The following is a 27931-nucleotide window of genomic DNA, read 5'->3' on the forward strand; positions in this document are numbered from 1 at the left end:
CATTAACGACAGTGTCTGCTTTGTGAGCAGATACATCTTTCTTTTTCCCACTTGTGCGCGCTGTCTCTCTCTCTCTTTCTCAGACAGAAACATTAGTAAGCATGCACATACACAAGTTCAACAATTCAACGTTTTTATTTTTCATCATATCAATACAGGAATAAACAGAGAATACATGCTATTGTTAACAGTGCAGTGCAGTAAAATAAATACATTCTTAACTATACAACTACGGTATCTGCAAACTTTTTGCTTTGAAATGAAATGACATGACAGTAAGTCAGCTGCTTTACTTCGAGTCTATTAACAGAAACTTCAAAATCACTTTGATTTATATCATTGGTTAGTGCAGATTTAGACTTCAATGTACATGGGGATAAGTCTACACTTAGAACTACAAAAAAACCTGCTCATTTATGATACATTTATATTTAAGGTGTTGGTCATGTTATACAAAAATATTTTGTATTGAAAATTTACTTCCCACTTCAATATTGCTGAATTTATTTTATCAGTCTTAAAAACTGGTTAGATATTATTTAACAGCGATAGTGGACCAATACAATCATTCCTATAGTCTAGAATATCTCTTTAAGTTCAGACCCAGGCACGAGTAATGTCATCAGAACTTCAGTCACTTGTCTAGTTTAACAAAAGTCATAGTGACCAGGATGACCACCATCTTGGACAGACTATTTGAGATAAGTACAGTACAGTACAGACTATGTAGAGAGGGCCTTATGACCCCATACTGTATCATGTTGTCTCAGTTCTTGAGTGTCTATGGCTTTGCTACAGCAGCCTGAATAACCTTAATGGCTTTGTTGCAAGGCTGCACGGGGTCATATTCTGCAAAAATGTGGCATACATTCTCCATACCGGCCTCTACTCCTTTTGCCACGAAGCCAAACATCCTGTTGGGACGAAGAAACAATAGAAGAGATGGTGAGATTTCATTCATGACGTGTTCTTTTAAATAGTGTATGATATACATTGGAGGTAAGCTTAAAACCTTACTATGGATCCTTGAATTAGCAATACATATCATTTACAGTTAGACACAAATTTGGAGGAATAAAATGTTGAAAATTACCTTGCACCAAAACTGGAACCTCTCAGCCACCTGTTAGAGTTAAGCGGACAAAGTTAGACATGGCCTACTTTTTTATTCGTGTGCGTGTTAGCTTTGAAGGAAATGTCTGTGTTTTTTTCTGCGGCTTATATTTTAAGTGTTTCTCCAGGTCATTTTGATTTCACAGTGATGTTGACCTTTGACCTTTTATAAAAAAAGAAATGTCTTTACCCTATAATTCTGTGCTTTTAGAACTCGTATTTGGGCTACATTTTGCCAAAATTAAGAATAATTCTCAATATAGGTCTGTTTGATTTCATCACATGTTGCTATATACTCACAGTCGATTGTCTGGATCTTCACCACTGTAGCTGAGCAGGGGAGCAGGGTAATGGCGTCTGAAGAAGAGCCTGTGAAGAAATAAATCACCATTAACAAAAAAGTTGCACTATATAGAAACCACAATGATTTTGTTGTGTACTGCAGGTGAAATCTCAGCAGCAGGGTGACAGGATGTGTCTTTCCTTACTTCCTGTTTATATCTGTCAGAGTGACACCCTTCAAAGACACCTTCATGTTCACTATGGTTGGTGTGAAGGAGCCCGAGGCCTTCTCAAGTGTGGAAGACACCGCCTTCTGCACTGCACAGGGGCCTGTCAGCATCTCAGTGGGGACAGCATTCAGGTACACAAAATTTGAAGCTGTGGTAGAGACATTGTGAAAGTGTGATTAGCGTGCATGCATGTGTCATTAAACATGTAGAGTAGTAGAGTACTAAGATCAAAGTAGGAAGGGGCGATTATGCTACCCATTGAATAGGCCTACATGTTGCTACTAATAATTAAGTACTTTTACCTGAATGCAGGACTTGCTTGCAGTGGAGCATATCATAGTTAGCTAGGCTAGTCATACATAACAACAGAACTGGTATGCCTTAAACTCCGTCCCTATTCATTACGGTTCTTAGTTATACGTGTGAGTGCTTTTCCTGCTTTTAAACATCAAAGAGTTTATCGTGATTTAGGTCAAATAACCCGCGAGAGGTTTCTGTTGTTGACTTGGCCTTAAGCTAGCTGAGACTGAAACCTACCCAGTCAAACATGTCCTTTATCCTTTTCTCATTATATTGGCTTCAAAATAAAGTTACGCAAATTTACTTTTTGTATATCTCTCACCAAGAACTACATGAAAAATAGTCAACAAGGTCCTGAAAAATAAAGCTTCATGAACTAATTAGCTAGCTAATGTAATCTCAGTTAACAAGCTGTTTGGGAAAAGCTGCTGTTAGCATTTCCTGCCTGCAGAAGAATTACTATTTACGACTACAAAGAAGAAAAGGTAAGAACACATTTATTTATATTAATACATGTAGTTTAAAGACACTTTTTTGTTAATGGCTTGTTTATTGTTTTCTTCCGAGCCTTCAAGCCAACTGTAACTAGTGATTATGGCTAACTGTTATCATTTAATAACTATTTTATTGTTAATGCTGCCCCTTGTCTTGCTTGCCTCAGTCTTAAGCGGCACTTTGTAAGGATTACTTAGAAGATAAGTATTGCATGCTATTCTGTTATGCTGTCCCACCTGTTTTATTCTTGTCCTCTGCATCTGGTTTGTCATTTGTCCTCTCCTCTGCTGTAGTCAGATCTGTGTAGGCAAATACAAAATGACTTTCTACTTTTCTTTTACTCTCACACACACACATATAACAAAGAGACCAAAAAAGACAGAAAAATAATCAAAAACTGTGTCTTGCAAGAACAGCCTACCTTTGGGGTGAAGCAGTAATTTGCAGGGTAGAGCATAAGCAGAAATAGTGTGCTGGTAGACCAGGGCAGAGAGACTACCTGTAAAGATAACATGAAAATGAAGGTTTGGGTTAAGCTCATATACGATAAAGATAATTATTTTCTTTCTGAAAAAAACGGTCAGACAAAACTTTAAATATCTCACTCTGACAATATTATATATTTGAATATCTCACTCATCATTATGTGTCTGTTATTTTCTAGATGTGTAATGTGGATTGTAATTTTGCATTTTTAGTTAATCTTTATCCATTTGCCCAATTTTAGCTTAATTCCAGTTGTTACTAAGTATATGTTTTTCATTGTTATATAGACTTGAAATTATGGTTCTAGTGGTTCATCTGGTTCATTATACGAAAACGTGTTTTGGCGTGGGGATTTTTCCGAGCCAGAATCTGTGGAAGCAGACACATTAGTGCGCGTGTCTTTCCTCACAAAGTCTCTGATAGGAAAAAGGAAACTCGCAATAACACTTGACACACCTTGAGAACTCATACCTTTGCATGATGAAAGAGCCACCACCCACACCTCAAGAGGCCAGACATAGCTGACTCAGTCCTGGTGTGGCAGATTACTCATGTTGAGTTGGCGAGTTTATTTTAAATGGATTCTGTAATTCTACGACATATGCTATTTCTACTAGTGCAACAACAAAGTTATGTTGTAGTGGACTTTACTTACCAAAGTATGGTTCCTGTGAGGAGCCTTTGATGCGTACGCCCTTAGCCGATGATTCAATAAGGAAGTGTCTCACAAGGTCTGAGCTGCTCTCTCCTGTTTAAACAGATGGGAAATATGAGTAAGATTCACATTCAGTTAGCCAAGTTAATGTACAATTTATTATGAATGTACGAATTAACTTAGTCAAGTTAATGTACAATTTAGATACATACAAGTGATAAAGAGGCACAACAGATATTATATATGACTCATAAATGCTTAATCTATTTATCTGTTTTTGTTTATCTTAAGTGTCTCGTCAGGTAAGATTTTTTGACATTTTAACTTGCTTCCCAAAATTGTGACTTTTTCTTAAATACAAAAACGCCTCTATGTTTTCTTTTCCTGGCCCTAGTAATCATCTGTGCATATGGGCTTACATACAGCAGAGAAAACTAAGATGATCGCACAGCATATAATGTGCAGATCCATAAATTGAAAGTGAAAGTATTTAAAGACTCAAATTACATAGTTTATATTTCTGAACGGCTCACAAACTACAACCCAATCCGGCCTCTCAGGTCATCAGCTGGAGGTCTTTTAGAGGTATAGAATCAGGTCCTAGTACGGTGAGGGGGCATTTAGCTACTGTGGTCCTTCTCCCTTGAACAAGCTGCCTGTTCACCTGAGGTCCATCACAACTGTGTCTACTTTTAACACTAAACTCAATTTATTCTCCCAAGAGTACGAATAGTTACTCTGTGTGTGTACGTGTGATCACTTGTGCCGATGGTTGTATGTGCGGCTTTGTGTATCTATGTTTTCATTTCGTTGTCTTTCTGCTGTTTTTGGTGTTTGATTGCTATGTGGTGTGTCTGATGTACATTAGATGCACGTTTAACTGATATGATTTTATACATGGTTCATGATTGATTTTTTGTATTCCTATGTTTTTACCCCCAATGTAAAGTACATTGAGCTAACCTGTAATAAAATGTGCTTTATAAATAAAATAGCTAATGCTATTGCTATTTATCGGATGTTTTAAAACACCGTAGTCTGTAACCTATTATGAAAGACACTCTGTTCTCTGTCTTCACAGTCAAACATTTTCTTTGTATCTTCCCAAAACAAAGCCTCATTACACAGTGTAAAATATAATATCTAATCTAATAACCTAATATTGCAAAGTGCAATGTCCAAGTTGCAAAAAGCTTAAATTGTTAAATTGTTGATGCAAAAATGATCAATCTCCCTAATTGTGAATCATAGCGCAATCGTAATATCTGTAAAAATAACACTATAATCTATTTCCCTTATCATGTAGCACTATTGAAAAGCCAAAGTATTGACTCATCGCTGTGTTGGGGCATTTAGTTTTAATCTTAATTATAATTTTGTTTGACTTTATTTTTGTTGATGCAAATTGTTCCTGAAAATAACATAGAAGTTAGACAGGGAAAATTGTACAGCGTCTTCTTTCCACCAGGTATAATAGCTTTTTGTAATTTCTTAGCAGAGGAATATTGTAACTGACAACATAACCCTGATTGTGCACTCTAAATGGTCTCAATTCCCGACACAGCGCTTACATGTCTTTCATATCCTGCATTCCTGTAAAACAAATACAGATCTGCAAATGAACCAAGCCGCAAAATTGCTTTGTGAGTGAGGTCCATTTTTCCCTCTTTAATTGCTTACAGTGCCATAAACAGCTGGTTTTCATTGTGTTTACACAGTGTATACAGCGGATGGAAAAAATAACAACACTGTCTCTTGCCTCACCGCGGATAGCTGGATGCCATCAGACGTGCCCATTCACATCAGCGGGGTTGGGTAAGCGATTCTCTATGTCTTTCAGTTCTCTGGTATAAATAAATGACGACAGCAGCACTGTGCTACGCTATGTTTACGCTGTTTGTCTGTGATTAATGTGGCATTTAAGACCCTTTCTTTCCTTCATCTCACCAAAAGCTGCTATGACATTTAATAATAGCAGTGCATGTTTCAAAAGGAGGCATTAGATCAGGTCGCCGCAGTAAGTAGTGAAAGTTTACCTGGGTAGGCGCTTGCAGGGATGTTTGCCGATGTTTGGTCAACCTTCATGGCCAGACCGAAACTGCCTCTGTAGGAAGTGCTGTCTCTCACCACAAATGTTCCCGGTTCCTTGTCCTTTAACAGGGCTTCAGCTAGAAAACATTGAGCATCACAGAAACTGCTCAGAGATGTGGGTTTACGATTGTATGTCTGTTACAGACTGTAGATAAGAAGTGGATGTCACCCATTGGTTTGTGGACCACCATAAACTCATGAAAACATGAGTTTGGTATGGGGCCAGAAGTGACCATATGGTAAATGGACTGTACTTATATAGCTCTTTTCTAATCTTCTGACCACTCAAAGTGCTTTTACACTACATGTCACATTCACCCTTTCACACTCACATTCACACACTGATGGCAAAGGCCTAAAGGCCCAAGTGCCAATCTCCTATCAGATCTATGCCTATGCATACCCGATGGCTATGCCTCGGGAGCAATTCGGGGTTCAGTGTCTTGCCCGGTTACACTTTGACATGTGACTGTATCAGTCAGGGGTTGAACTTACAACCTTCTGATTGAGAGATGACAGAGACGAGCGACTCTACCACTGAGCCACGGCCACCCCTGGAAATATTTGCCATATTTGGACAAGAGAGTGGATGCACTTTGTTGCAACTTGTCACTCATCACAGGTAGCCACACCCTAGAAATATACCCTGCTTTACTCTAATAGGACCATAATGGACATGATGGAAAATTAAACTAGATATTTAAAACAAAAAGCCTAAACTTTGACACCTTATCACAACCAGTGGAGTTGTCTCCTACTGGCAATTAGGTTTATGAAAATTCTGCATTGTATTCACTTTTGAAAAAACTAGAGGCCACATCCACTTCTTATACAGTATACAGTCTACGATCTGTATTGCAGAAAAATCCTACATCCCTTAAAAATCCTGATCCTGTAGCATGATATAACCACAAAGCCTGAGTAAAGCTCTTATTATGTGTTCGAATTATCATCCTTTAGAGTGATATAATGAGATTCTCACCTTCTGTTCTGTTGACATGTGGACGGAACCAAAATTTTGAAGTGTCCATGACAAACTTCATTGAGGGCTGGCTGCCGTTAAAACGGGCTTGGAAACCTGAACAAACAAAAAAAATATGACGGTGTGATTAAATAATGTTTTTGTAGCCGTCTGCAAAATGGACTTGGATGGCAGGTGCGACTCACTGTGAGGAGTCATTGGCTTTGAGTTGGATATAGTCATGGGCTGCATCAATCTCTGGTCAATCTCTGGTCCACCAGACTGGATGCACGGATCCCACTGTGGTGCACCGTTGACCAGCAGTAAAGGAATATCTGTCAAAGACCCAGACAGTGAGGCAGGACTGCTTTGTGCTCCCTGCTGCTCCAGAAGGTGTCCTCGCCTCAGCAGCGGGGGCTTCTCTGGGCTGTGTATGTTATCATTTGACCTTGTTCTGGACCCATCACTGAAGGAGCCGGACATGTGTGTTAGGATGGACTCTGGAGAGTCTGCATCTTCACTGGTCAGGGAGAGGTTGCTATGCAGGGAGGAAGAAGATTGCAAATGAAAAGATAAGACCGTGAGTGATGTGGGATAAACTGTTACCAATAACGTTTGAGGGGGGGGAAATGAACAGACAAACAATATGGTTTTGGAAATGTAGTAAAATGTTCATGTTTGGGACAGTTATTTCGGTCGTATCTGTCCTCAAGGAAACTAGTTAACTGGAATGGGTCTGCCTCTGAATATAGTACAGTTATTAATAAAAATAGATGCTTGTAAAAGATGCATATTTAAGTTATTATAAGTTATTTATTGTGTTAATTGGCTTACCATACTTTAATTGTGAGTTTTACCTGCCAAGGATGTAGCTGGTGTCTGAGCATGTTGACATGGAAAGGAGCGAGGCGACACTGTTTCTGTTGGAGTGTGAAAATCGCAGGCATCCTGAATCAGACTTAGGCGAGGGATTTCTTCGGGGTGCACTTCCATACGGCAGTGGAGGCAGGGAGGATGTAGGGGAGCTGGAGAAAACCAGCGTGCCTTGAGGACTGCATCTGATACTGCTGTGTGCAGGGATGGCTATACTGGGTGACACTGCGCTGACAGTGGGGGAGGAGCAAGGATGACATCCTCTAGAGACCAAATTGCACTGGGAGACATCTTCATCTGAGCAGTAATCGTCTGAGGATGGAGAGGAAAGAGTTAGCAGAAGCACTGCAGAGAGATTATGCAATATATCATGACGAATAAGTAACTCTTAAATGCAGGGTTGCATGTTTTTCTCTGGAAAAACCCTGCATATTCCATAACTTCCCAGTCTCCTGCTTTGGTTTCCTCTTAGCAAAATGGGCTTGGCCTATGTTAGCAAACACACAGCTGCTGAAACTCGACTGATAAAGACATTCATATTTGTCTTGCAGGTACCTGCTCGCACAGCTCATGCCCATTCCTTCCAAACAAAATGCTTTTAGTTTTGCATTTCTGCTGTTGCGATGAGACCAAATCATCTTGAGGAGTCCCAACTTGTTTCAGTGCACTTGAGGATCTGTTTGCTTCACTGTGGTGATGGGGACTGAGCAAGTTTTTTTCCCTCAAGAAAACACTGTAGGCACTGGTCAATGAGTGAGCCAGACGGCGGCTTCTGCAACCAGTGTTACATAAGAATGACTAACATTTATACAGAAATAGAGAGATCTGTCTGTGACTGTAGGTGGAAACACAGTGTTTTGCAATCAAAGGAAGAGAGTACTCATCAACACTGCATACAAGTCTTCTCTTAATGTTTCAACCTCTGTGATGAAATGAACCTCAGTGATGATTTCCTTTAAACTTTGCCTCTATAAACTCTGCACTCATAAACAAACGAGCAAACTTCTTTTAAGAAAAGATGACAAACAGGAAATCCATTTATATGTGTTGTTGACTCTTGTGTGCACTTTCTGATCAGAGCAGCTCGGAGTAAAGAAACCGCCGTACCACCCTCATGTGTGACTGCTTGGTGAGATTCTGTGTGTGTGTAACTTAACATGTGCAGCAGGGTGTGGTGCTAGTCTGGGCGGGAATCCCAGAACAGCTGAAGTGGTGCAATTATCCCATGGTTAAAAAAAATCTAAACGATCACAAACAGGGAGGGTAAATTTCCAAATCCCCAGGCTATGTGTTCTATTTGTTTTATGAGGGTAACTATGGTGTAACAGTGCTCTGTGTCACACCTCTTAACGTGGAAAGAAAGCAAAAGAAAGCAAAATAAATCTTTAATGCAGAGCTTCACAGTCATACTGTACCTGTAGGAGGGCTGATGCACGAAGGACTGGTGACCTCAATGGGTTCAAATGACGGATCCAGATCCAGCATGAGCTGGTTGAGATTATCCAGGGAAATGTCGAGGTCGTCATTGTTACCACTGGGTTCCATGAGATTTGGATGTTGATGGACGGTCTCCTGTGCTGGGTCCAGGCGGATAGTTTGACCCACTCTCAGAACATGAGTGGGTATCATGTGGGACATGCCTTTAGCTGTAGGCATCATGTTAGATCAGCTCACAGTTTTCTGGGAAGACTTCAGAGACACAAAGAGAGAGATCAGTTACACTGTCCTGACTGTAACAACAGCCTCGCTTTTGTCCTCTCTGCAAAACAGAGCCAGCATAACCTTCTTTTCCCAGATACTCATATTCATAGTGCACTTTATGCTTTCTAGCCAATGTTTTACAGCAAACGTCAGTTTGTAAGTTTTTCACTGTTGTTTCGGTGATTGAAGAAAAGCAGTCATACAGGGTTGTCTTATGATACGTTTAGGCCCCCCATTGAGTGATGACACCATTTCTAAATGAAGTGTTATTTAATAAAAGGTTTTATATCAGTGCATCCCTGCAATGATTTACAAGAATACTTTTAGAATGTGATAGGCCCATGTCAGCTTATAATACTGGGCTCTCATTTGGTTACTTCAGCTTGAAGCCAGTATCCTGTTATACACTCAAAATAAGCGATAAGTAGCCTCAAAGTTGTTGGTGTGGTCCAAAAAAGCAATAAACAACATGTTTACTGGATTGTGTAGGTCAGTATGTGTAGTCAGTGTGTGACTCGCAGTACGTGCATAAATCCACTCAATGAAGAATGACACAAGCTGAGTGAACGGCTGACATCAATGCTGATATCAGCATGAATAGGAAGGGTGTGTCACATGTTGGACCATCAGCTCATACGGTGTCTCCCTATTCTGTTCTTCAGACGAGGCGCGGTGCTTTGTGAGTCACTCAGGTGACTGCTGGTTACCATGACAATCCTAATGTTTTCCTACAAATAGTGAATGCAGCAGTGTGGAAAGAAGGCTTAGAACAAATATCTGCTTGTCTTGGGGTGAAATTCTGATCATTTAGACCTTTTCTACTCTAGAGGAGTACCTGCTCAGTATCACAAATCTTCACTATGATCATTTGCCATGAAGTACGAGACGAGCTGTGATGCAACTTTTGAGATTTCAGCGTTTTTCATATTAGAAACGAGAGCATACAAGCTTTTTGTTCCCATGCTAAGACCTGCCTGAATGATAAAATTAAAACACAGACTTAAGACAACATTAAAAATCAACAGAGAGCAATGCAATAAAATGGAGTAATGTTGATAAAGTTGTTCAAACCTGACTGAACATGTTTGTTTTTAATGCAACTGATAGCCTGTATATTCTATTTTAAAGAAAGTTTGTCTTACCTGATTTTCTTCTGGTCAGGATTCTTCTGTCGAAATGCTGTTTAACTCTCAGACTCTTCACTCTTTTACTTTGACATCTTGTTATGTTGCTCCCTTTTATTAATGAAATCCCAACCCTTTTCCCTGTAAGCCTATCGGTAGCAAGAATCACTAATCCCTGTGGTTCCCACTGATGATGTCATCTTAGCAGCATAAAGTTTATGGCTGGAGGGGTGATTTTTCCCAGCAATGAAATCATATGAGTGCACAGAGGTATGACTTACACTGTCCCTATGAAGGTGTATTCAAAGAGCTTATACATGTACTATTTAATGTTATTCTATTAAGTTACTTATAAGGTTGTTTAAATTTGTTGATATAGGACCTTTCACAGATACCAGTCACACATTTATATACAACCTCAAAATTAAAAAGGGTGATTTAAACGTATATTATAAAAATGACAAAACAGTATCGTGAGTAAATCGTATCGTGAACCCAGTATTGGGATTCGTATCAAATCTTGAGATGAGATCGTTACTTCCCTATCTATCTATCTATCTATCTATCTATCTATCTATCTATCCGTCCGTCCGTCCGTCCATCCGTCAATCCATCCAACCATCCATTCATTCATTCACCCATACGCTCCGCCAAGGACTTATCTTGTCCTTCTTTTTCCATAAAACATTATCACAGTCATTGCTTCTGTCAAGACAGTGACATTGACACGAAAAAAAAAATACAAAAAATAAAGAATATAGCATAGAAAGGATACGACAGTGTATGTGTTTTTATCATTACAGTCGGGAGTAGAAATTAGGTTGCCTCAGGTATGGTGTGTGTGTGTGTGTGTGTGTGTTTGGATGCTTGTAGGAGAGGTTCAGTTCATGTTGAGTTGATAATGTTATTGTATTGATAGAATAGTATAATAATTATCATAAACATTATACCTATACCTATATTTTACCTTTATTTTACCAGGAAATAATCCCACTGAGATACAAGATCTCTTTTACAAGGGAGTCCTGGCCAAGATGGCAGCATGAAAAGTTTCACAAAAACAATGTATGTATATATACATTATATATTGTATATTATGATAATGAGCATGATGATAATTAATAATAATTATTCATAATTTTAATGTTTGCTCATTTCTCTGAGTGCTGTTTCTCTACTAACATATTTGCCCTGCTGTCTAGGTGACATTTTTATTACCTTCCTAATTTTGCAAATACGGTCATCAATGCAGTTTCAGAAAGAGTTTTGATGGAATGGGCTCCTTTACGACTGACAGCTTTCTTCACAATTCTGGTCTTTTTTAAGCTTATTTTTACATATTTGGGGATCAAAATAACTAATAGGTACAAAAAGTTTTGAAATTGCTCTAGTTGGTGGCTTCAGCCTGGAGCAATGAAACGGCCCTGATGACAGCAACATAATTCTTACGGGCAATGTGACTCATCAAAGTACTTCTACAGAGAAATCTACGTTACCTTTTTTCCTAGGAACAGTTAATACACTGCTCTCGTCAAAGCCACCAGACTCCATTGACACTTTACTTTGCACAGAGTCTCTTGAATACAGCTGCCTCAATCAGTTATTTGTTCATGTTATTGTGTGACTTTGGTGTTTTATAAGCTTGGATACAGCACAATATTTGAAAAACACAGATCTAAAGATTTGGTCATCATTGAAGGCTGTTGATGATCAGAAAACTCCACTACACTTTGTTGGAGCTCTGAACTATTGCATTGTGCTGTATTGTAGTTTATGACTGACTAGTACTTCAGCAAATATTCTGCTGTAGGATCACTAACTGAACCTTTACACTGATTGTATTATATCTCTGGTAGGCAATTTACAACCCTCGCTTTAAGTCAAATAAGAGATTTAATTTAAGATTTAATATTAGCCTCACCAATATAGAACTAGATTTCTTTTACTGCTATTATAAATTAAATTTGTTTACGTTTAAAATCAGATTTTGTTTGTATTAAGAATTTTAATGCTGATGTAATCAGGACATCTAAAGTCTTGTTTAAGTGCATTTAATCTTATTTATTACAATTTTGCAAATATCTTTCAATGCAGGAGAGTAAATACAAATAGTACAGAAGTTTGGTTTATTCAGGTTGATTATAATAATAATAAAGGTGAAGATTTTCTTTTTTAGCCAAATTAAGAAAATAACCTTGTTATTAGTTCAGATTTAACTTAACCGCAGTTGACAAGAATAAACACTAACAACAACAAAAAACTACAGAAAATACAGCACAAGCACACCTAATTACCATTTATGTGATAACTTTTGCTATATACATATATATGTTCAACAGTCCATTGTGTGGTCTGCAGATGTGTGTAGGCTTTTGTCCATAAGAAAAAAGCTTTAAGGTGAAAATGTGGTGGAGGTCTCAGTGTCTGTGGCCCCTGAGCTTCTCCTCTTGCCGCAGGTGTACCTGAAGAACCTCTCTTGGCTCATACAGCCAAAGTCCTTCAGGAGCTTCAGGAGGTCGTGACGAAACTTCACACCAATGAAGGCATAGACAAAAGGGTTCAGGCAGCACCTCAGGAAGGCCACACTCTGCGTGACATCGGTGGCGTAGAGGAGGCGGTTCTCGTAGTCACAGTCTTTGGTTCCTCCAGTTGCTGTGACAACTGTGATCCAAATTAGGACCAGGTTATAAGGCAGTTGGCTGACCAGGAAGACAGAGACCACAGTGAGAATCACCTTGATTGCCTTGTTCCTTTCAAAGTTACGAGCCTTGCAAAGGGTCTGAACAATACTGCTGTAACAGACGCTCATCACCAGGAGTGGAAGAACAAAAGCTAAAACAATCTGGCTCGCCTGGAGGCTGACACGCAGCTTATCAGAATTGCCGGAGTAAGGGGTACAGGTTTTGTTGTTAATTGTGGTGTAGGTCATTTCTGGTATGGAGAATATCACTGCCATTACCCAGATGACTGCTGATGACACCTTGCTGAGAAACATTGCTTGGGAGCGGTGGCGGTGAGCAGAGACCGCTTTGGCGATGACAAAGTAGCGGTCCACGCTGATTAAAGAGAGAAGGAACATGCTGCTGTAAAAGCTGACCTTGAAAATGGTGTGCATGGCTTTGCAGACCACCAGGCCCAGCACCCACTCATCCATTCCGTTGGCTGCCCAAAAGGGGAGGGAAAGAGAAAAGAGAAGGTCTGCGAAAGACAGGTTGAGCAGGAACACGTCCGTCATGGTCTTGAGACGCTTGAAGTAGAAGGAGGTGAGGATGACGAGTAGGTTCCCAACCAGCCCCAGGAAGCAGATGATGGAGTACAAGGGGGGAATGAACCAGAGGCGGAAATTGCGGTTGGATTCTTTCTTACAAAGCTGAGGAATACCTTCGTAACTAAAACTGGCTGGGTCATAATCCGGGTAGAACACGGTCGTAGTCTCCTCACCGTGAGACCTGCAAAACTGCAATCAAAGACAGATTCAATCATTAAAGATATTTACAAGTTAATAAACTATGTAATTAAAATGTATTTAACCAGGTCCCGAGTCCCATTGAGATTACAGACCTTTTTTTTAAAAGCACACAAGTTAAGTAAAGCAAGCAGCTGTGACATGTGCAAATCTAAAAAAAAACAACCTGTTTTTCACCGCCCCCCTTCACATCACCCTTTTGGTAGATCTTTACCGACCACTTCCTTTGAGGAAATAGTGCTGGGGAGGGGAAAGTTGTGGGTAGTAACCTGTCCGCCCGCTAAGGGGAAACAACTCAATACAAATTTTGTGTTTGTCTTACCTTAAAATGCATTAACCATATTAGCACAGCTGGAAGAAGCTTGTGGAGATCTGAAAAACAAATGGAGGTATTTTTTAAAAAACAAGCACTGTAATAGTTTGATTGACTATATGCTCGCAAGTATAGCACTGTAAAGACAATTACTATAAAATATCTTCTTGATTTACGTCACATAACTCACTGAGAAAGAAGAGACAACAATAGAGCAGACAGAACAGAAATGCGTGGGGTAAGCAGATTATTCCCTCAGCATTGTCATAGTAAATACTTCTTGCATTCATAAATAAAATCAAGTTTTTCATGGCACAGTTTAGGACAGTTTGTGTTCTAAGTGTGTTTTGGAAGGAGGTTACATGAATAGAATCTGCACAAGAATAAAGGAAAGTGTCGTCAGCATAGAGGCGGACATTGCATAGTGGTTAGAGAGTGATAGAATCATCAGTTAAAGGGGAGCTACGATCTGGTATTGCCAACACATAAAGTTTAGGGACTAGCTACAGACAGATTTACAAAAGAAGGGTCAAAACGGAAGCAGCAAATAACCAAAATTTCCTTAATTTTACTCCAAAGTATCAGTTACACTAGGAGACCTTCTGTCATAATTGTTTTTCTTGCCAAGCCCAGCTCAGAAAATGTATGTCTCTTATAGTTTAACAAGTACTGTGAGGTTACACAGCTGTACTCCTTATTACCCCTTTTTAAATAGTTCCCTTTTAATTGCTTTCCAACTGCTCACATGTTCTGATTTGAAAGTGCTTTCAGATTGCTTTGGACATTGCCTTGCTTATTGTTATAAGTAGGAGACTTCATGTTCAGTTTTTAATAAGCTCATTCAAAATCGATGTCGAATGTCATGTGTCATGCGAATGTCGAATGTGATGTGTGTGTAACACGATAAACACAGTACAGACTGCACCATTAATCAGATAACTTGATAAAAATAAACTCTTATTAATGTGGTGTTACAGTAAAAAATGTCCCTCACTGCTTTGTAAAATAAGTAATATTTATTTCAATTTAAATAATGAGAAACTATTTTAGCATTGACAGTGGCAGATATGTGCTTCTCCAAACACAGACTAACAATTAAATGATTTACAGAGATGAAGTAAACCTCACAAAACATGTCTGTGATTCAAGCCATGTGCTCTTTAAATGAGGAATTACATGCTGAAACAATGGTGGCATTGACACCTCTTTCAGTCATTAGGTCACATGTTAAATATCGCTGATTCGACATCCCTTCCTTATAGACACATTTACTATCATTGATTTATTTTAAGTCCATACATCCAGGGTTGAAATTTAAATTATTATTTTTTCTTTAAATTATAATTATGTATTAATTCCTCCCAGCAAGATAACATTCTTTCAATCATCTTAGATTTACTCTGATGAGGTACTCACCTCTGACAGAAGTCATGTCGACTGAGAGAGTACTTTGCTCTATGTAAAGCCACTAAACCCAGATGAGCTGAGTGTCTGTGTGTGTCTGTGTGTGTCTGTGTGTGTCGGTGTGTGATGGTGGTTTCGCCTCGACAAATGAAACTTTTTGTTCTACTCAGCCCTCAAGTAAGATGTGAGGATACTTAGAAAACCACAGACTATAACTTAAGCACAAATACAGTCATCTATCTATTTAAAAAAATGGGCACTAATGTGCTGTTTATTTTATTATGTAGATTAGATACGTGCAATTAGATGTTAAATATCACAGCATTATTTTCTTATAAAAAAGCAGCAAACCACAGTGTAGAAAAGTCTTGTATCTAAAACTTTACTTAGGTAAAGTACAAAAGTGTTAGCATCAAAATTTATTTGAACTACCTAAAGTAAGTAGTGTTGCAGTGGTGAATAATATTACCTCCGCCTCATATTATTTATTTTATAAATAAGGGATTTTAATTTGTAATAATGTAACATCATTTTTTAACTGACTATGTTTTCTATTGATAATCTGAATCTGTAAGGTAACTATAGCTTTCAAAATAAAAACAGAGCAGTAAGAGGTACAAAATATCCCACATTTTATAATAGTAGAGATACTCAAGTACAATTACCCCAAAATTGTACTTAAGCATAGCTCTTGAGTAAATGCACAGAGTTAAATCCCACCACTGAATGAGAGTGACTCAAAAGAAAACTATAACCACTTCCTGTAGCTCATGAGTTAAAGCCCCTCTATCATCTGTCTCTGTTTTGAGGGGTGGATTAACAAACAAGCTGCATAGCATTAGAAAAACCATTTCATTCAAATGAATATCAAATACACACAACTCATGTTTTTAAAATGGTTACACAGCAAAGTAGTTCAGTTATCTATTTTTCTATTTTATTTTCTATTATAAGTTAAGGAGCAGGGGAAGATGTATAAAGCATTACATGAATCATATGCAAATAATTTCAGAGCTGTTTCAGAGACAGCTAGCCGCTTCTTGTAGATTGTTACGCTTTCATTTTTGAAAGGTACACACTGCTTCTCAGCACATGTATTTAAAGACCTCATTGCTATGAATGCAAAGTACTGCAGGTGACAAAATAAAACTGGAATTTGCATTGAATCTTTTTTATACATCTTAACCACATAAGTTGACATAAACTAACAAGAGGAAACTTAAAGTTTACATATAGTAATTTTCAGTATTTAGTAAAATATTTATTTTATTTATGTTTTAAATGTTTTAATAGTGAGAGTTAATGAGCTGTATCTCCTATAGCTTTTTTTGTATCCTAGAGACTTTTTGCAGTGGACAGCAAATGAGCACTTGTAAAACTACCCTTGGACCCACTAACTCTCAAGATGTGCAAAGGCTCCTGCACACCTGTATGTCTCTGCGGTTGTGGTTTCTAGCTTTCACTTCATGAAGCACTAACCGCAGGCTACAGAACGTGGCAAGTTTGCAAAGCAGGTGACATCTTTACAACTTACGTTACAATTAAACTAAAGCACTGCCAAATCTGATTGTAAGATCATTGCAGATACGCTGACAACATTACACATGAAGCTAAAATCTCCTTTTAGGGTCAAAGTCATTCATTTATTCAGGAGACAATGCTGCATATTGTAGCATGCACAACTGTACCCTCAGGAGGATTGTTAGCTCTGCACTGAAAACAGGAAATCTGAATAATTCCATCTCGTCGTACCCACTTCCCTTACCTGTACTGTGCAAAGGGCAAGTATGCTTTATGCATGCAGACTGTATGCAAAAATGATATCGACTGGGTTTTTTTTCAGATTAGTGCACAATGACTGCTTACAAGTAAACTGGTGTTCCCACAGCAATATGTCAAAGCACTTCTATACACCTGAAATGTTACATGTTTACATCATTTTCTAGTACACCACCTTATAGGAAACATTTTTGGAAAACAATAGAGTGAAAACTTGTTCAGGGTAGAAAAGTTTATTGGTATAAATATGCAAAAGGAAATTCATTTTAAGACTGCATGTTCATGACTGTTGTTCAAGCTATTTTTACGACATGAAAATCCATGTTCAAGCAAACCTCGTTACACTGTGTACACAATTACGGTACATTTAAAAGTTTTCTGCTGAAAAAATTGCAATATTGATCATAACACTGAAATGTTCTAAGCGTACTGCTTTTGATTTGATTGACAGCTAGCAAACTTCAGAACACTGGTAGTCGAGCATTGTACAGCATTGATGATCATGTGATATACTTATGGATGGACTGGGGCCGGGCCCAGGACAACCAATACACAAATATCATAAAAATGCCAATAATAAATAACAAAAATAACTACCACTAATGACTACAAACTCCTGAGACAATACTGCCACTGTAATACTGATACAGAGAGTAAACAAATATTCTCCTCCTGCTCCGCTCTTCACAAGTATGTATTTTAAAAAATTACAACATGCAAAAGTAACAATAAAAGCAACAATGACACTACAATACAAAAGACAACGATAAATATAACACTGAACAATGTTTGTGTCATGTGACAGCTTTTTTCCATATAACTGTATAGTCTTACATTGCGTTGATCTGGGATCTGCCAGACATAGTGCGAGAGATATGTATCAATATGTGCTGAAGAGGGCCTGTATGGGTTCTTCTAAATGGCAATGAGGCCTGTGGAGAAAATATAGTGCTTTCACGTGGGCGTCAGTGGTGCAGGTAGCAGCCATTGATTTTAGACAGGACCATTGCTTCGTCGGCTTCAAGTGCTTTACATTTTTCATGTATTTATATTCAGGGCATGTCTGTGAGGCTCTGTTTGCAAACTTTGACTCTCTTCTCTCATCTGAACTCTCTTCATGCTCGCTTTGACAAACTGAGATGATACTGTGCAATACATGTAATCAGAGGATGATATCAGCCTGACAGATGACAGTCAGGTGTAGGACTCAGTGAGCTGCTCTTGCTTTGCTGGGCCCCTCTGCTGGCTCACTGGTCGGGGCATCTTCTGTCTGAGCAGAGGTGGTCTCTGAGCCTGTGTTACTGTCGCTGGTGCCCTCCTCCATGGCTCCCTCTGGGACGCTCTCCTTGTCTTCTGATGCCCCTTCCTCACTGCCTGGATGAGCCTCAAGGTCCTCTGGGGCCTTTGGCTTTTCTGAGTCAAAGAAATAAAACAATGACATGTTGTGAAAAACATTAAGCCAGAGATCCACATAGCATTATAGCCCCATGATGAACACACCTGGGTAACACAGATGAACTTGAAAATAGGATTGGAATCAACTACAAAAGATGGAATATTGTGGAATTTGCCAAAATGTGGATGTATTTTATAAAAATCTGTTTTCCCTAGCATTATAAATTTCTAATAGCCTTTAAGCCAAAGAACAGGTGTCTTTTGGTTTCAATTATGGTAAGAACAAAATGTGCTGAATTCTGAAAAAATAAAATGGATTTCACTGGACCAGATAGCACAAAAAGGAGCCAGTATGGCTCACCTGGTGCATCTGTGGTGTTGGATTCGGTGTCCTCGCCTTCCTTGTTACTTTCACTGAGAGGATTTTGCTGGGACTTGTTGCCATGTGTTGCACAAATGTGTTTTTCTTCCTCGGCTAAGACACAGGTGGGGGCCTCTCTGGCAACTCGTTCTCCTGCATCCTTCTCTCGCTCTGCCACCCTTTTGCGGGCTGCCTCTTCCGCTGCTGCAATCTCTGCAGAAATCTTTTCCATGTCCACTTCTACCTTCATACAGCAAAGCTTTAAGTACAGTGATTGGGGGTTAGAACAGGTGAAAACTGATGCACTCTATTCATTTCTTTCCTTTACAAAGGTACGTGTTGGCTGAACATGTAGGAGCAGGTTTGACACAAAGCATCAAGTTACTAATGTAGATTAATAATGTAACTGAATAAGCAAATAGTTCAGTTCACTACAACAGTGCTTCAGGCTTGTTCAGGCTTGACTTCTCACTCGGAAGAGAACGGATACTGTACAAGGCTTTGTAAAGGATGAATGGCGCCACCTGTTGTGAACAGTAGACAGTGCATTCAGCTGCACAGTGCTGTCTCTCATTTCAAAACAACAGTTATTATGGGGGCTACAAATTGTAAACGATGACAGATATATGATTGCCAGCACATGTGGATGGAGTTAGCAGCAGCTGGTGGCTGTAAGGCAGACACAGATTGGCACAAAACCAGAGCTGCACACTGTTAGGTTAAACATGCAAAATGAAGCTTGCGTGCGAGTAAGTGATGACCTAGCCCCATGTAAAAGATGCCGTACCCTTTTGAGCTCATTTGTAAATGATTCTGTGGCTTCTATGAATTTTCTTTTCTTGTCCTGGTGGCGGTCTTCAATCTGAAGCAACTCTGCCTCTAACTTTCTCTGTGACACAAGACAAACAGGCACCAGGGTTATTACAGATTAAACCCCCCAAAAAACAAAGATATCTGTCAGCTAAATGCCACCGTTACGAGAAGACTGGAAGGCTTGATCCCACCTGATGAACCATCAAAGACTGGACCTGGCGTTTGAGAACCTGCATGCGAGCAGTGGTAACAACTGACCGCACATCTGGTACCACGCTCTCACTGAGGATCTCGCTGATCAGGCGGTGGTTGCGCTGGAAACGAGACGCAGCGGAGTGCTTTGTAGAAAAGCCGTCGTCGTAATCTGAAGACAGAAAAAGTAGTTTTACACACACGGTTACTATCAATGACTACTGCATAAATACTACAAAACAGAAAGATGTAAATACATCTGTATCAAGACACAATAAACATAAGGAGGATATTGCTCAATATTTATACTGAGTTAGAGTTAATTATAGGCCATTATGTCGAAATACATCCAAAGGCAAACTAGGACCGTTATTGTTAGGTGAATTGGACAAGCGGTTAATTATAACCCACTGTGTGTGGACAGATGTGGTCTGCAATTTTCATCCGTCAGCAAATGTTTATCTTTGTCTTAAATGTACACTTCTTTGCCATTTAAACACAGCATGATGTGCAGGGAGGTAAAATCCAAATACAGTTAATCTATATGTCTTAAAGACAATAATCATCCCTAGTCCCTTTCCAAGCTCTGTGGTGATGAAGAATTAGGTCCAGATGGATTCAAATAGGATGTTTTATTTTATTTATTTTGTAGATGCATTTAGAAAAGCATAGAACTGCGTCTTTCAGAGATTGCAGCTTAGGATCGACCTAAATTTGAGAACAATAATTTGGTCTATTTGTATTTGACAATTCTCTGCCATGCACCTAATTTGCCCAGGCTTAAGATTTCTAGAGACAAAAGTATACTGTATACAGCTGCCATATACTGTATTTTCAGTAGAATAGAGGAGACCAAATCTAGGCCAGCACTTTATGAAAATCATGTGTTTTTAAATGACAGCATTAAAAAAAGTTATTCATGTACAGAATGAACATGTACAGTTCATGTACAGTTGGTATGGAAACAGATCTAGAATAATTGATATTGGGTAAGACATCAATTGATTGATGGCAATTAATTTGGACATTTAAAGAAGAGATTGATAACAGATCAAACAAGTTGCATCTATCGATGTGAAAATGTGTTTACCAGTACAGTTTATATAAGGTAAATATACAGCTGGATCAGCAGTTATACTTTGCTCATTCTGCATAATTATTAAGGAATTGGTTCCCCTTTCATATTTCCATTTGCCATTACTGTTTAATGCTTTCATACACCTGTGGCACTCTTTTTTTGGCTTTGTTGTTGCAAAACTTTGCAAAAACTCTGTGAGATGAACAAGTGTGAGCAAGATGAAAGCAGGTATCACTGAGGTAACTACTAGGTGCTGCTGTGCACTCTTGTGTGCACCCTTGAAACTTTATGACTTGAAACAGATATGCATGTTGAAAGTTTCAAAGGTGCTCGCTCTCTCAGGTGATCTGACACAACAACAGGAAACTGTTAAGAAAGGTACAGTCTGACGGTAGTGTGTGATTATATACAGTCATATGTACACGGGTTCAGAAGGTTTTCAACATTGCATTTTAGCACAACATTATTCCTCTGAATGATTAATGTTGTTTCAGCCTATTTTACATGAGAGATGATAACTGAATATCTAATATTCTCCACTTTACATTAGAGTCATGAAAAACTATGACTTAATCACTTAACTTAGTTTTAATAACCTCCATCTGATTTCACTTTTGGTCGCTAGCAGGAACTTTGTCTAAGTGAGACATTTTGATGCTGTTAATAACAGAAACTGGTTTATGGCAGCAGCTTAGAGTGGGATCTCCTAAAGACTGTATTTATTACTGCAGCCTCTGAATATGTTGCCGCCCGCAGAGCTAAATCTTATTTAATCACTGACGTACGTGCGGTCTGTTGACAACATAACCTACTGGGATAACAGCTCTGACATTTTTATGAACTGGGGAGTTTCTAAATAGGAATTGGTTTTATCTGTAGTTTTCCTGTACATCATTATCTTCTACTGTAACTCAGCCAGACCCCAGACAAGCATCATTTCCTTGAGGTGGGTGTAACTCAAACGTCTTCTTCTGGGTTGTGTGTCTAACTAGTGTGTGTGCGTCATTCTTTAAAACAACAAAGAAAAGAATGTAAATTTTGCAATTATGTCTAAACCAATGCCAAAAATACCGACAAAACGTAAACAGTTTTGCAAAAACAAAGACTTTTTTTTTTCCATTGTGCAGCTTAAAAGCAGAATTGGCTTTTCAAAGGTGGCATTACCAAACATGTGGATGGTTGTAGCAGTGTAGGAGGAGGGAAAAAGATAACAGTCTCTGGGTGTGCGGACTGGCAACTCTGTGTGGTCGTGCTGCGGTAATTACAGCTCTGTCACAGTGCTCTAAACCTTGGGAGACAAAGCATTTAGCTGAGTGGCCTTACCATCTGGATCCTCTGCTGGCTGAATGCTCATGTAAGGCTCACCCTTGTCCAGTCTGGACTGCCTCTGACGGCTCTCCTCTTCCAGAGCTGCTTCGGCTCTGCTCTTTGCATTGACGTAGGCCAGGTAGGCTGGCGAATTGTGATAGGCCTTCATGCTCTCATTATACTCAATCTATGGTGGAAAAGACGACAGGAATGAAGAGGAAACAGAGAGGGCAAGCAGACACAACATGTGGACCATCTCTTCAAACAGCTAGGACAACATAAGGAAAGAGATTTACTCAGGATAGTTAGAAAGGAGAGAATGATGACTGGAGGGACCCACAACTGTTGGAGACACATCGACTTGTCACCCATCAGAAAAACCCCATAAACACCCCTTGTAAAACAACCAACCTTCTCTGCTTCGTAGTCATTCAAATAATCCTGTTTCTCCTCATCAGTGAGGTCCCTCCACATGCCACCGATTATCTTCCCAATTTCCCATAGCTTCAGATCAGGATTGGAGGCTTTTACTTGATCCCAAACCTGGTGATGAGAACCAGACATGGGTGTGGGGTTGGGTTGGGTTGGAGGGGCTATAAGTGGTTATCTCTTTGCAGAGAGGTCACAAACCAGAGGAGGCCGTGTGCTTTAAGCTCCATCTCCAAGTTGATAAATCCCACTATGTGATGTAGACAGTCCAAGCTAAGCTCTGGCATAGTTTGCCTTCACACCTACATTATGCACAACTATTACTGTTTAAACCAAAATATGCACCTTACTAGCTCTCAGCTGATAGAATATCTTAAAAGCAAAGTCTTCCAACAGAGCACACGATGATGCAAAAGGCAGCAGGTACATACTGTTTACTTACCTTGCGACTATATCTCATATAGGGCATCAATGGCTTGTCAGGTGGCTTGGGTGGCTTTGGGATATTAATTCCAGAGGAATTCTGGAAAAAAGGAAAGACACTTTAGGGCATGGTGGATGTGGAGTGATTAGGCAACCCTTTAAAATGATCCTTGAACTAGTACAGTGTGGAACTGCCTGCAGTACAACGTTGTTAAGTTCAATACAAAAATATCAAAAAGAGACTTGAATCAAATAAAATGTGCATTAACTTCCTTTCATTTAATTAACTTCAATTTCAATTCACTTGATTGAATTAATGTCAGTGTGAGGCCATACACAAGTCAGCAACCCCACAGAGTACAATGGAAAAGGGCTGACTATGAAAAAAAAAAAAAATATCTCACTTAAGCCAAGATTTGCCCGTAATGCCATTATCAAAGTCAGCCAACCACAGCTTGCATGCAGCGACTGAATTACTGCTCAGCAGCGAGAGCCATGCCGAGCAGCGAGTCTGTAATGCCATGGCAACACTGAAGGCATGGGTTACTTAACATGGCTGTCAGAGATGCAGACTTTGGCAGGTGGTATTCGAATTCACAGATGGACTCATATCTAGTCTGTACTGTGATGGAGGCAGCAGAGGAAACGACACAGATTCAGTCTCAGGAATGAAATGAGTTTTGCTTTTCAAGCTGACTATTTTGCAGCATCTGCTCTTTGAACAGTGGAAATGCAAAAATGTATCAAATCTTTTTTGCTCTAAACAAGACAAAAGTTGATTAAAAAATGCTATTGATGGTCGCAGAGGCTTCTAGGTGTTTGTTGCATTTCCTTAGCATTTTATCTTTTAACAGCATAGTTGGCATTAATATCAAGCTTTTGTTTGGCCACTTGCCTCATCTATCTGATATTTTGAAGGAAACATTTGCACATACATGCCATTTGAATTTAAAAATAAAAGCCTTAAAGATGACATAGGTCCATCTTTCACTTAGTATTAATTATATTTATTCCCAGTTTATATGCATACATCCATCAATATTAAGTGATTGTTACACCCCTACCGATTGGTTTTGTGTTATGTTATGTTTTATATTAATGTTCATACCGTTACCCGACTGTTGCTGCTTTGGCTCCCTCCCAGTCTGTAGTTGTTGTAGGCCAGGTGGCTGTATGGGTTGTACCCCACAAACCCGGCAGTGTTGGGCATTTGCTGATGAAACAAATGAGACAGAAATATGAATGAGAAATGACATAAAAGAAGAGGAGGGAAAGCCAAAACAATAAAGATAAGAAACCAAAGAAAGGCACTGGGAAAATGCACAGAAAATAAACTAGCATTAATGTTGGGTCTCTAAGGACATCGTGGTTACAAACGCAATGGTGGATTCAACAAAATGCTAATCCATTCAATAATCTTTTCTGACAAATCATAACATTTACTGCAATGAATTGTTCAAAAAGCAACATCAGCTTAATTGGGGATACCCGGACAATATTTGGTGCCATAGTTACTTCTGAATACTTACAGTTGTAGGGGCAGGGGGAGGGGGAGGGGCATAGGATGGTCTCTCTGTTGTGAAAGAAAGGGTTTTAATTAAATCACCATCAATTCAGTGAAATAACAGACTATTACAAATTATCTAAGCTATCTAACCCTTACTATTTGCCATTGATGTTACTTTAGAAAATGCTTTTATTCTATATCATTATTTTCTGTTAATCATTAATACAATGTGATATTGCAGTGTTGTGGTTCTATCACTGAACCTATATTTATGAAAACAGCAGGTCTGATGTGTTAGAATATGCATATATACAGTATTATAATGTACAAGGAGCTTACAATCACAACTAGCTAAAACACTCCCAGTTACTTTTGTATATATATAAACCTTTATTCAAAATTCATGAATAGATGATACAGAGACAAAACATGAGGAATAAACTACAATAAGATACAACAAAGAACAACAAGAAAGGGGTATATGTAGGCTTAAATTAAAGAGAGGTTTTCAAGGCTTTTTTCTGATAGCTTTGCTATTTGTCAGTCCTTTTAGTGTTTCAAAATACAGTTTAATTTAATTCTCTAAGTACTAAATGTTGGTTTTCCTTTCAGACCATTTGCATTTATGGATATAAAATTTCCCATGTAGAAGGAACAAAAAGATAGCATTTCTGTCCAGATAATTTTAATAACATCTCTTTTCTGTAAATTAATATTGGTCCCACATATCAAATACATCCAATCCAGAAGAATTTAACATAAATGCATTCATAAAATAGGTGAACAGCCTCTGAGTCAGTTTTACAGAACACACAGGATTCAGAAAGATTTTTAGAAAGCAACTTGTTGGATACCTTAAATGAATAATTTTAAAATAAACGTAAGAGACTTTGTTGTAAACAAAATATTTGTTACAGTGAGTCCAGACCAAATCCCAGTTAATATTGTCAAAGTGATAACTCCAAAAACGTTGAGAGAAACATGAGAAGTTGCAGGGCAATGTATCATGTGTCTAAAGAATCTGTTGTTACATTTGTTATCCTTTATGTTTAAGGCGTTTAGCAAAACATCTGTAATAAGTGTTGGCTGTTCATTTGACACAATACTGCCCTGCAGCAGTCTAAAAAAACATGCAGGTACTGCATCAAAAACTAGATTCTCGAGCAGGTATTGGAAAACCAAATGGTTTTAAAAAGTCTGTATATGTAAGTAATTTAACTTTTTCAATAACCAATTGACATATAAAAAAAAAAATTTTTTTGGACCCACTTGTTGTAGAAAAGTGATTAGTTTTTGTATTTCAAATGTTTATTATTCCACTCCCAGTTACTTACTTGACATCTTTGCAGTGAAGTGACGGTATCAGTCCATTCCCGTCACTGGCTCTGTAATAAACACATTTTTAGAATATGATTGAGTTTTTTATTTTTATCGTATACATGAATTGAATTGTGTTGACAGGATGGGTCACACATAGCATAACACAAAGAGATGCCGACTATGATTGAGAGGAAAACAGCGCAGGCTAAGGCTAGCATCGACGTTAGCTTGAAGTTAGCTTATATCACATTAGTGACTGAACACTGTCAGATTGATGGATATAACTAGCAAGCATTGCATGTTTTCAATAGAAAATGTATTTATGGCAGCGTCTTTTTGCAAATGCATTAAATGCCAAATATGTTATGTACGGAAGCCCTTAGTGGACATGTGTCCATATATGTTATTTACTCCGTTTTCCCGTGATAATGAGGAAACAACTGACATTAATTCGTTAACACGGGAAAACCAGCTTTGTTATCCTTCGATAACGGAAAAATAAGTCGAGATCTCGAGAAAACTGAAATTACTCGTTTTCACGGGAAAACGGAGTAAATAAAATGTATGGATGCATGACCGCTAAAGGCTTCCGTAGGTGAAATGGCACTATTACATGGCCTGTGTTCGTAGCTGAATTTAACCATTATTGCACGAGCTAGCCTTAACTGAGCTAACGCTAGCAAGCAGCTCAGATGCTAACGTAATATAGCTAAATATACCGTTGTTTCTACTAGGCGAAGTAAGCTAACACCGATAAACCTCGGTTGCTTTAAAAAAATTACAATTATATGACGGTGAGTATTCGCTAATAACGCTGTGTGGTTAGCTTTGCACGTCAGCCTAATAACGTTAACATAGATGCTGTGAATAATAAGCAGGCTGACGGCTAGCTCGTTACGTAGGTTAGCAACCCAAATGACAAGAAAAATGACTGAGCTATCATTAGCATGCAGCGTCAAGTCAAATCAACACATCTAGAGATATAACCATTCCCATAGATTTTCACGCTGACAAGCAAGCATGTAAAGTGATGGCCAGAAAAACTCACCCTAAAACCCTTAAGTCCCCACCACAGTGTGTAAGTTTGGCTTTTTAAGGTAGGCTAACCGCCTAGCTCAGAGAAACAGTCTCCATGTACAATAAACCAATGAAGTGGGGTCCACTCGTAAGATTCCTGCAGAATCTTCCAGAATTGCACCCCCACCCTCTCCTCATTACAGCTGTTCACTTCGTCGATGCTGATGCTCACCACTGTCACTGCTGCAGCTCTCGATTATCTTCATGACAGCAAAAACATCATACTCGTCATTCAGACGAAAAGAGAAGGTATCATAACAGCGCTGCTAAATTGGATTTCACATTTTAAAAACATAGCTTTTCTTCATCTTTAAGATGCAGATGTGCATCATAATAAGACATAGGATACCATAGACTTTATTGATCCCCCATAAATGTATATACTATGTACACCTTTCACGTATTGTGGATTGTTAAGTTTTTGGACCCATAAAAATGCAAAAAGTCAACACACACTTGTGTGTGTAGCATGTTGATATGGTTGTGGATAAGTAAAGCGAAATGTTGCAGAATAAATAACAATTGCACATGAAAAGTAGTTGCACAGACAATCTTGCACGGTATGGATGAGGTAATAAAAATGCAGAAATATATGTAGCAAAGTATAAATATATTGAAATATAATTTGTGTAGTTACAAATGATGAATAACCTGAGAAAAAACAGAGTAAAGTAGCTGCCATGTAGTGACTAATGGATGAGTTACAGAGAAGTATTGTGATCAGAAAGTGATGCTGATGTTATTGAGTCTGACTG

General features: G+C 38.7%; 3 protein-coding genes across 5 annotated transcripts; all 3 read right to left on the bottom strand.

The window, feature by feature from the left end:
• Window positions 1-138: 138 nt before the first annotated feature.
• On the bottom strand, window positions 139-10482 carry LOC138604966 (tensin-4-like). Its single transcript, XM_069677009.1, has 13 exons — window positions 10330-10482; window positions 8902-9175; window positions 7471-7798; window positions 6820-7151; window positions 6635-6730; window positions 5598-5729; window positions 3562-3654; window positions 2842-2919; window positions 2657-2719; window positions 1602-1773; window positions 1414-1482; window positions 1094-1123; window positions 139-914 (listed from the first exon to the last, which is right to left on the bottom strand). The coding sequence occupies exons 2-13, from the start codon at window positions 9143-9145 to the stop codon at window positions 782-784; spliced, it is 1770 nt and encodes a 589-aa protein (XP_069533110.1). The 5' UTR covers window positions 9146-9175; window positions 10330-10482; the 3' UTR covers window positions 139-781.
• Window positions 10483-12408: 1926 nt separating this feature from the next.
• Window positions 12409-15553, bottom strand: ccr7 (chemokine (C-C motif) receptor 7). Its single transcript, XM_069677006.1, has 3 exons — window positions 15507-15553; window positions 14100-14149; window positions 12409-13768 (listed from the first exon to the last, which is right to left on the bottom strand). Exons 1-3 carry the CDS (start codon window positions 15520-15522, stop codon window positions 12704-12706), a joined length of 1131 nt encoding a protein of 376 aa, XP_069533107.1. The 5' UTR covers window positions 15523-15553; the 3' UTR covers window positions 12409-12703.
• A 1942-nt stretch (window positions 15554-17495) lies between these two features.
• LOC138604967 (SWI/SNF-related matrix-associated actin-dependent regulator of chromatin subfamily E member 1-like) lies at window positions 17496-27406 on the bottom strand. Of its 3 annotated transcripts, none has more exons than XM_069677011.1 (11): window positions 27349-27406; window positions 26114-26164; window positions 24802-24845; window positions 24381-24485; window positions 23292-23372; window positions 22832-22963; window positions 22436-22607; window positions 20034-20206; window positions 19817-19918; window positions 19030-19288; window positions 17496-18686 (listed from the first exon to the last, which is right to left on the bottom strand). In XM_069677011.1, exons 2-11 carry the CDS (start codon window positions 26118-26120, stop codon window positions 18481-18483), a joined length of 1281 nt encoding a protein of 426 aa, XP_069533112.1. In that variant the 5' UTR covers window positions 26121-26164; window positions 27349-27406; the 3' UTR covers window positions 17496-18480. The 3 variants fall into 3 exon arrangements, with proteins under 3 accessions (XP_069533112.1, XP_069533113.1, XP_069533111.1); XM_069677012.1 differs by lacking the exon at window positions 27349-27406 and adding an exon at window positions 27148-27328 and having other exon boundaries at window positions 24387-24485; XM_069677010.1 differs by lacking the exon at window positions 27349-27406 and adding an exon at window positions 27148-27328.
• Between the last annotated feature and the right edge of the window lie 525 nt (window positions 27407-27931).

The sequence above is a fragment of the Semicossyphus pulcher genome, unplaced genomic scaffold (assembly GCF_022749685.1).
Source record: "Semicossyphus pulcher isolate SPU_LCO1_2020_fin unplaced genomic scaffold, fSemPul1.0.p SCAF_27, whole genome shotgun sequence".
NCBI classification, from domain to species: domain Eukaryota; kingdom Metazoa; phylum Chordata; class Actinopteri; order Labriformes; family Labridae; genus Semicossyphus; species Semicossyphus pulcher.